This window comes from Pyxicephalus adspersus, chromosome 3 (genome assembly GCF_032062135.1).
Source record: "Pyxicephalus adspersus chromosome 3, UCB_Pads_2.0, whole genome shotgun sequence".
Lineage (NCBI taxonomy): Eukaryota > Metazoa > Chordata > Amphibia > Anura > Pyxicephalidae > Pyxicephalus > Pyxicephalus adspersus.
The window spans coordinates 63,392,781-63,403,350 of NC_092860.1; the positions used below are offsets into that span (position 1 = coordinate 63,392,781).

The 10,570-nt window shown below is 39.8% G+C and overlaps 1 protein-coding gene across 2 annotated transcripts in view; it reads right to left on the minus strand.

Annotated features, from left to right (window-relative positions):
* The window catches only part of LOC140326387 (uncharacterized), a 116,637-nt gene that overhangs the window by 42,967 nt on the left and 63,100 nt on the right, over nt 1–10,570 (minus strand). Inside the window, exon 4 of one of the 2 annotated variants that reach the window (XM_072404931.1) lies at nt 3,271–3,296. The exons of the other annotated variant lie outside the window; for it this stretch is intronic. Coding sequence (XP_072261032.1) covers nt 3,271–3,296 — 26 coding nt within the window. The remainder of the gene's footprint in view (nt 1–3,270; nt 3,297–10,570) is intronic. 2 annotated transcript variants of the gene reach the window in all.

The following is a 10,570-nucleotide window of genomic DNA, read 5'->3' on the forward strand; positions in this document are numbered from 1 at the left end:
CTGTAGCCCTAGCGGAAATTAGGATGCAGCCTAACAAGAATACTGGCTACTCACCATTTGAGGGCCTAATGGGAAGACCCTTCCGTATCCCTTGGGGTCCAAAGGCCCCCATGATAGAAAAAGGGGATCTAGAAGTAGTACAGGCAGAATATGTTGTAGAAACTTTAGATCAAGTTGGAAAAGATGTTGCATGTGCCTCTCCTTTCTCTCCACAGGAACCTATGCATCCTTTCCAACCAGGAGACGTGGTGATAGTCCAGCGCCTGGCAAAAGGACGAAAACAGAGTTCCCGTATGGACCACCCACCCGAGTGGTAGCAGTCACCAGAAGCGATTCTCACAGAAGAGGCTCCAATCTGGATTCACGCTAGCAGAGTGAAAAGGGTCCCTGAGGCTTCTTCTCCGGCGTCGAAGGGAGACAAAGAGGGTGAAGCAGGTGTGAAATCCCTGAAAAGTGCCTTGCCACAAGCTGAAGACGACCCCACAATATTCTGGGAGATTTGTTTGTCTGTTGATAATTATTAATCTTTGTGTTTTCTTGCCAGTCTGGCTTATTACTACTTGTATATCATCCAGAGAAGATGAGTTTCTTATGTGGTACACCGAATATTTAGTATCTAAAAAGAGCTCAGGAGCAAGATCCCTGTGCTCTCGACCCCTTTCATTCTGAACAGAATAGTATAGTCAGGATGGCAAATGCCCTAAATGTTAGCTCATTGTGCCTTGAAGACCTACAGAGCCCACGGGACCTTATAAAAACGTGTTGTAGCTGTGCCTACAATCGATGAATCCCTCCTTGAAGTCTGATCGACGACTAAAAATACACAATCTTTTATTCCCTTGTATGACTTCTGTGGGGAATGTCAGAAATTAGGATATAGCAGGGATAATATTAGAATACCTACTGTTAATGTGACTGCAGCAGAGACCTGTTTTACCTTTTCCCAGGATATGACCTTATATTGTGATGATAGAGACATAAAAAGAGGATTACCCAAGAATAGTGTATATGATTATAATAATGACACCTGTAAAAAGAATGGTAGGATTGTTAGCTCCCTGGATAATTCCATGAGTTGTAATAAGACCATTGTGACTCCCAGTTTTATCTAAAATATAATATTCCCTAAGAGATGATTTTTGTCATGTGGTAACAGCACTTACAATTATATTCCTGCCAATGTTATTGGAGGTACCTGTGCATTATCCAGGCTGACTTTGCCCCTTCCTAGACAACCCTGTCAGGAGAGCTTACAGATCGGTTACCATAACTTTGTGAAAATTGTGACTATACTCTACCCCTTCTCAGCCGTGCAGAATATACAAGTTTGGGGGCCTCTATATTGGGAGTGCCTGGACTGGCTATATATATTACTCATACTATAAATTCTATTGCATGTGACCTGGCTAAATCTCTGAATCATACTTCTACCACCTTATCAAACATGCTTTTAGATCTACAAGTATTAGGAGGAGCAGTGCTAGAAACTAGATTTGCTGTAGATTATTTGTTACTTAAACAACGTAGGGTGTCAGGATTTTAAAGGAATGTGTTGTTTTAATTTATCTGACCATTCCAGATCAATCCAGTCCCATATTCAAGCATTACATGAAATTGCTAATAATATTAAGAAGGATGTTGGTTCATCCTCCTGGCGGGACTGGTTATTGAGCTGGCTGCCGAACCCGAGTTGGTTAAGAACATCAGTATTGTAATTATAATTGCTTCCTTGATTATTTTATGTTGTTGTATCCAATGTATTCCCTTATACAAACATTCCACACTATGTGTCCAAAGCCCAAAGATCCTGGACAAAAATATGCTATTTACCTCTCTATGTTAGAAAGAAAATAAGTCATGTTCATGACTTAAGAGGGGATTGAAGGACCGCCTTGTCAAATAAAGGTCAGAGAATATTCCTAAGACCATACTGTGTGCGTGTGTGTTATTGGGATATCTCTCCAGACGTCTGTCTCTGTGGGTGAAGGAGAAGTCAGGGTGCATTCGAGGAACTAGAAGCAGATCCTTTCACATCAAACACACTGGCCTTTATTTTTTCAAATGACAGGCTAGAAAATGCCAAAATGAGGTACTTGAAACAGTCTCCTTCAGTTGGCAAAGTTTTAACAAACTGCTTCATTAGACCCAGTTTCATGTGCAGAGGCAGGAAAATAATATTTTTTCTATCAACAAGAGGTTAATGTAGAATGTTTGAATCACATGGTTTTAGGGCAGATCTTGGAGCCCATTCCTTTCCACCCAATGCCTCTCATGAGCTCTGCTATCCCACATGCATAAGAGGTGTATCCTGGTGTATCCGTGTTGCTGACCAAGAAGGAAGCATACTATTTTAAGGTCAACACAGATGACCCAATTGTGTTGGTGATATTGCAACAACTCAATGACTCTCTTTATGTCTGCATATTCTTCACAAAGAGAAACTGAATGGCCAATTGGGACTGACCCAAATATGTTGGCATTGTGAAGGAGGACACACTTTAAGCTCCGCTTTGAGCTATCGATGAATAGTCACCATTTAGTTGAGTTATAGATTGAAATTCCCAACTCCTCCAATAAACCAGGTATGTTATGGCAATACACAAAGGAACTGTCAGTTCTAAAGTACTGCAGAAATGTTTCTCTGGTTCGAAAGTATGATACCTTTGTTCCTTTTTCAAGTAAGTTTTTCTCATGCAGTCTTGACGCTAGGAGTTCTAAAGCCTTCTTAGGTAGTCCCAAATCATGTGCCAAATCACTCAACTCATACTGATTAAATCTCTTTCGAACAGAGTCCTCTTCAATTTCAAACTCTTCGTCATTGTTGTCACCTAGTTCATCACCATAATCATGTTTTCAAGAGAGGGGAGTGTAACGAAAACCAGCACTGGGATTTCATCTGAATGAGCCAATGGGCGTATATAGCCGAGGGTAGACTAGGATACTCTATGTTACGTTTATTTTTCTTGTTATATCCTGAAGTTTTCACTATACAAAAGTAACAGTAGCGGAAATGATCTCTTGGCTGTCGCCAAACCATAGGTATACCAAATGGCATCTTATGATGTGTTCCCTTTGTCCACATCCGTAAACCTTCAACACACTGTTTGCACACCTTATGAGGGGCCCAAGACTTACCTTGATCAACAAGTTTAACTTTGAAATATGCTAAATAGGCCTGCTCTACAAATGTGCTGATGTTGGCCCTTTGACTGGGAATGGTGAAACTGCAACAAATATAACAAAAAAAATCAGGGTTGTTTAGGTACTTACGACGAGAAACAGCTGCCAGACATGATCTGAAAGAAAGGAAATAGGTGTGTAAGTAGAAAAATAAATTTTGCTTATTCACTACGTAGAGCAGCGCACAACCTCTGACCATACTGTCTTGCGTGTAAATTAATAGCCCATACAAATCCACGCTACAGTAATCACATTATTATAAGGGGTAGAGAAAAAACCTGACGTGATAGAAGAAAACTAACTGCACTTTCAGATTCAGCATACCTATTTTAGTTGTAAATAAGCTTAAAATTTGAAGTCAACAAAACATCTGTTCAAAATTGTCCTAGTGTAATTAATAAAAAAATCAATCAAGTGATTACCCTTCAATATTCAGTGTTCTCCATAATTTACATCAACATAAACAATTATACCTTTTCCACCAATGCCATAACTACTTCACTGGAGGCAATAAACCTTTGATGGTAACAAATTCCCAAATCTAACTTCTCCTCTGGTATTTCCAGGTATCAGCACAGACACTCTTAGAAAGACCTAGTTCAGAAAAAAATAGAGGAATATAGACTCACTTTTCATCCTTTACCTTATTTAATTTATTATCTATCAGGTTACTTACAATTATTTATCGGTTTCCTTACTTGCTCACTCTTATCATCCAAGCCAACCATCCCTTATCTCACCACTGACCCGACCAGTCCAATTGTGACGCACGTGTCCAAACTCTTCACCTCTTTTAGAGGGCAGATGCTGTCCGTTACACATCCACCAGATATACCTCTTACATGGTGCGTCAGCCTGGGTTTCCCTATGAACCCACACTGCAGTGATGACGTCGATGTCGCATGCGGCGCCCATCACTCATGGCCAGAGGGGTGCGCCTTCCGAAGAAAGCACGCCCCTTACCCACAGTGTATTCCCCACATAGCGAAAACCCCCAATGGGGCTGACCACCTCCCCCTATAGGGTGGAGCATCTGTCACTCAATTGGTGCCAAGTGAATATCTTAATAAGGGGATATAACCTGTACCCACCAAGGGCAACCTCCCATAGATGGAAGCAGAGGATTCTGATTGTGCTGGGCGCCCCACACAACATTAGAAGATGTGATATGGCACACTCCCCTGCAAGGACACTCATTTACAATTATTGATTTGTTTTATAAAATACAACTCAACCAGTCATTATATACATTCTAAGTATTATACATGGATCATTTGTCCACAATGTTATCCATAATCACTGCATATATTTGTTTATTTATTATATTAGCAAACAGAGTTTAACATCACTCATCCGTATGCAATATGTATCACTTCATTAAATATCTTTATATATCTTTATTCTTTCAATTTATGTGACATAATAAACATTATATATATAAATATATATATATATATATATATATATATATATATATATATATATATATACATACACACACACAAAAAAAGGGATGTCGGGGGAGGGGGAAAGTTTTGTTAGGTAGGAGGTTTGTTTTCTTATTCCCATCCTTACTTTGTTATACCCAATTATTTTATCTTCATTCCTCCAACTTTTTTTCCAAAGGAATGGTTTCAAACTTATTATTTAGTTTAACCCAGAAATTGTGTGACGTTCAACTGGTAAATCCACTTTGCTTCTTTCTGTAAAACAAGTTTCTCCCAGTCTCCTCCCCTTTGGTCGCAATATACTCATTCAAGGGCTTTAAATCTTACCTCCTTTATATTGAAGTTGTGGCATGTTCCCATGTGTAGGCCTAAAGGTGTCACAATTTTTCCATTTTTTTGCATATATATGTTCATATATCTGTTTTCTGAATTCTTGTTTCTTTTTCTCCACATAAAAACAGCCACAACTACAGAAGGCCAGATAGATTATACACTTTGTTTGACAATTGACCATTTCTTTAATTTAGGAAGGTTACTTATTGGTATCTTCATTTTATCTTTACTTCTTTGTCTTTTTGTGTTTTGTAATGACTATGTACTAGTTTATCCATTAGGGATGGTAACTTTCTGAATGTTAGTTTTGGGTATGTTCTAAATGTTTCTCAATATGTGGACCTGAGGTAAGTGTCAACCAAAACTGGCTGTAAATGTTCCTTAATATTCAGTGTTGTGCGGAATAGCGGTTAATAATTCCTAATTCATTTCTTTTTTTTTTTTAAATCTTTGTGGCAAATATGATTTGTGTCCGCTCTTGTTTTTTCACTCTATTATATGCTTTTTTAAAAGTTGTTCTTTCATATACTCTTTCTGGTAACCTTACACAAAGGTCCTTAGCCGCTACCTCAAATTTTTCCTCCCTTGAACAATTAAAAGGAGTTGTGATCCTACCACTTCTAATCATATAGATGTGTTCATATATATGCTTATTAAATTGCCTTTTTGTCTTGCTGATATAATCAACCACTACAGAAGGCGATATATAAAACACGTACAGTTTTGCATGTTATTAGGTCATTTACCTTAGGATTTCATTAGTTTGGTACTTGAAATGGTTCTTTTGGGGAGTATATCCATCAGCATTGTCCACAGTTGCCACAGGCAACTGTACCTTTATTCGTTGTCAACTTACGGAAATAATTACCTTCACTTAGGTGGCTGTGTACTAGCTTGTCCTTTAACCCCCCTAGTGGTAATCCCGAGTGGGTGGAAAAAACTTGCAGAAAGCGATAAAAGTAGCGGCAAAGTAACTTTGGGAGCCCCTCTTACCTCTGCCCTGTGCTCCAGTGGCGATCGGACGATCCCACTGTGATGCCAGGGGGTCTGTCTATCGGGGGGCCTGGCCAGGTGGGAAATTTAAAAGCAGATTACCAAGTAATCTGTTTTTAAGTGCCGCCCGTGTCCCGGCCTTGCCGCTGCTCGCATCCGCAGATAGATGCGATGCACCATGCAGGATTTCTGCATGGTGCATCACATCTAACTGCGGATGTGACCACCAATAGTAAATTCTGGGGGTGATCCCACCGGCGATTTCCCGCTGGCATCACCCCCAGAATTTACTTTAGCTGCTCGCATAACCCAGAGAATGTGAAGCTTGCAGCTTCCAGGTGATTCGAGCAGCTTCGTTGGAGGATGTAGAGTGAGCAGGGCGGGGACATCCCCACCGCATCACCTGACAAGATGTGACATCTTCCGGGTGATGGGGTGGAGTGATGAATTATGGGGGCGGGAAATTTAAAAGCAGATTACTATGTAATGTGCTTTTTAATTTTTTTTTACAGTAAAATACGCTACAAAACATATAATAAAAGTATAAAAACACATTTTAGTGCACCAAGTATCTTTGCCCAGTGCCCCGATTTACATTTTGCCCACTTTTAGTCCTGACCTTAATCTGACCTTTTGATGGCTTATAAATCACTTCCTGAATGTATCATTTCATCACTTTGTCTTTGACCTTGATTGTTCCTGACTGATTCCTGGAGACCACATGGCATCCAAAAGGCATCTCGCTGGTGCAAACGCTGGAGGAATTTGAACGCAGGGATAGCGATTTGGAGTTCCTTGTGGAATCCAGCGATCCAGTGATTAACCAGGAAATTGGTCATCAGACAGGGAAAGTGAACTGAGCGACAATTCTAAACCTGAAGTCAGTGCTGTGCGCACATGGTGTCCTATTGACCTTGATGCGGACCAGGCAGCACCGCCAAGATTTCCATTTACCGGCGCACCTGGGATGAAAATTGAGGCTGAATGCGGCGACCCCCGCATTGCCTAGTCTTGCCTAGTTCTGTTCTAAATCACAGAAATAGGGTAGCTCACTAGACATAATATTGCTAGCATTGACATTAAACAGCAAAAGATATGTATGGAAAACAAGAAATAGTGATAAGACCGTATTTTCCGTATAAGTCCCCTACGCGTTTCGCCCAGATTGGGCTTCCTCAGGGGTATATGACTTTATACGATTTGTGGTCTGTGTATACAGAAAAGTTATATAGAAATAACAATTACAGATCTCAAACAACTATACAGAGTAAATTATCATAGGCAATGATGGTTATATCGCATATTACTGTTCAATATTCAAATATAATAAGAGGGGATCCATATATATCTAGTATATGGTCCGTATAAATTTAAATAAGAAGCTAGAGAAGAGTAAGCTAGTAATATAGATCATACTTACAGGTAGTAGGAAGGTTGGGTCTAAATAATGTATTCAGGACAGGTAGTTTCTGAGGTAGTGCTGATAAACTGCAACATTATAATTACCAATATATGGCTTAGTATAATTGAATTATATTATTGTCCAAGGGTAATTAGGGATATATATGTAAGCCGTGTACCGGGGGCTTTCTAGGATACAGCGAAGTCACAAACAGGGAAAAGCAGCCCACTGACACCAATTTATATAAAACAGGAAGTACTTTACTGCATACTATCACAATAAACAAAATTCCAAACAATAACCCAAAGAAAACACATTAAATACATTCACCCCAGAGGTCAGCACAGCGTCCTTTTTCAAGATTGGTTATTATGACCTGCCACATACATAGACCCTAACTCACTAACTATTGCAGGTATAATCTCAGTCTCTGGTACTTCAGGCGCCAATCCTATAATGCGGTGCGTGCACGATTTTACTGACCCGGGTCTTGTTCTGGATCCATCAATGTCTTTAAACTGAAAAACAGCAACCAGTCTCTTCAGCAAACATGAGGTCCTGCAGGACAGACAGCTCTCCGTTCCTCAGCTTCTCTCAGCCTTTCTGGACAACAATCCTCTTTCCTCTGGACAGGATCTACCTTGGATGGTTGTCAGCTTCACTCAGCCACAGCTTCTGAGTCTCTAGGAACACGCTGACCCTTGGATGCGAATGGATTCTCTTTTACACACACACAGTCCTTGCAAAATGTCTGCTCTCCTCCTTCCTGTTTCCTCTCCTCAGAACAACCACACCTCCTAACAATATACAAATACTGGCCACTTGTTTAGCTGTGCTCAGAAACAGCGGCATCTTGTGGCTAAAATGCAGAACGACAGTAGTTCTATATTTTATTACAAACATTAAACACATGTGCTGTTTTCTCAATCTCACATATACAGATATGTATACATATACCTAAGAAGGGAGTCAGGATAGAGGGATTTGATATTGGGTATATAGAAAGTGAGTCTCATTATAGGTGTTGTCAATTATAAGCAGTTTAAAGGGTAGTCGCTAAATGATGAAGTATATATAAAAAGGGTATAAGTATATGCACAAAGTAAAAAATAATGTATTGAAAAGGTGATAACTAGATAGAACGGTAAGGTATGTTGCTTACCCGAGGTTATCATGGGTAGGTAGATGCTGTTGAAAACTTTTATTTAAATGTCTATGCATTTGTGAGTATTGAACCTAAAAGATATGAGTATATATGTTCAGGGTTAATATATAATGAAGATGCTAATTATTTAGAAAAGAAGGATACAGTAGCTTACCCAGTAAGATTAATCTAAAATAACAAAATTGTTTGGTATCATATGATGAGATATGAGGGTGAATATAGGTATTCATCCAGTGGTCTCATGCTCTAATAGGGTTGCAGGTAGTAGTTATGTGTATAAGAGTTGGATACCTAGAGGGTAAGAAAAGGGAGGTTTGTAGTCATTAAGCCACGTGAAAAAATAAGAAATGAAGTATGCATGGATTATATATTAACAATTAGTATTTTATAGGGTTTGTAGAGGTTAAGGATCCACATAAATACACAGAAATAAAGTAAGAAATGTAAGGGTTAAATGTGAATTGAAATCTCTTGCTTACCAGCAAAAAGTGATTGAAGAGAGATATAGCGTTGCTACATAGTCGGGTGCTAGCAAAAGGATAATGGAGAGTGGGTTCAGTGTTTATATGTGAAGTTCAATTAGACTTCCGTTACAAGTTGACACGCTGCAGAGAGAGGACAGTAGCATCCCTGCACGCAGGCAGGACTCCTCCTCAGGCTAGAAGAAGCCGACACTGCGCCCTCCCCGAGCCCGGGAGTTGACCCGCCCCTTAGTGGCGGGTCATACGAGAGACAGAGACAGGGCTAAACGCAGACTATTCCTAGTCTGTGTGGAAGCCTGGGCACCACGAGGGGTGGCGCCCTGTCCCCCATAAGTCGTGCCAGCTAGCGGGGGACGCTAAAAAATGTTAGGAAGAATGTATTTAGAAGTACTTCATTGTTGACCCCTTGAAGGGGCATGTATTGATTCAATTTTACTTGAAGCCATATATATAGACCGCAAATCGGTTATCTAAGTAAGGGGTTATAACAATATTAACAATAATAGTTTAAAAAATAGGGCCCATTTATAATGCTAGTGATTGCCAGAAAAATGACAATAATTTTGTAAAAACACCAGGCCAATGTATTTGCCTCATTCATAAAAGCTGTAATGTTTTGGCATAATTTTCACTTCTATAAATAATAGCCAATGTATGCGAATAACTGGCTCCTCTTTTTTCCTATCCTGTTCTTTCTTTTCTTTCTGCAATATGATGATAATGGATTCAGCAATAAAATCAGCAAAGCATTTTCAAGAAATCCAATCCAGGTTTTCTGGATCACCCATATTCACTAATGAAAGGGTATCTTCTCCAGCTTTTGTGAGCTTTAGTAAATCAGGCTCATTTTGTAGAATAATTTTAATGGATGCTTGGTTCACTGTTTGATTACAGACAATGAAACATACAGGTGTTGTGCCGGGGCTGAAGTTATGCTTTTGGCTCCCCTAGGCCAGCTAGCTTCTGCTGCCCTCTTACCCCATGTAATAACAGCCTTTGACACTGACACACACAAAACACATGAGGAAATGGAGGGAGATAGGACAGAGAGAAAATGAGGAAGAGGGGGAAGAGAGGGAGATAAAGGGGAGAGACATAGGCAGAGGCAAGAAAGAAGGAATGGATAGAGGGGAGAGAGGCGAGAAAACATGAGGAAAGGGAGGGGGAGAAAGGAGGAGACGAAAGAAAGAGAGAGAGGAGGGGAGAAGTAAAAGAGGGACCCTGTAACCTTGCACAAATCTACAATGAATGTGATGCGAGGGTAGTGTATCATCACCTTCAATTTGAGTTACCTGTCACTGTAGAGCTGTTAAGATTTGTTGTAATGCATTGGTTGTGCATTGACTTGTATAGTAAAGAAGGATTGAGTTTTATTACTGTCTGTGTGAAGAATGCTTCCCCTACTTCTTGCATAACTACCCTGTTTCCCCGATTATAAGGCACTGTCTTATATTTTTTGAAATGCCAAAATATGCCCTAGGTCTTATTTTCAGGGGATGTCTTATTTTTCCATGAAGAAGACTACAGTACACATTTATTGTTGAAAGTCACTCATGATCACTCATGT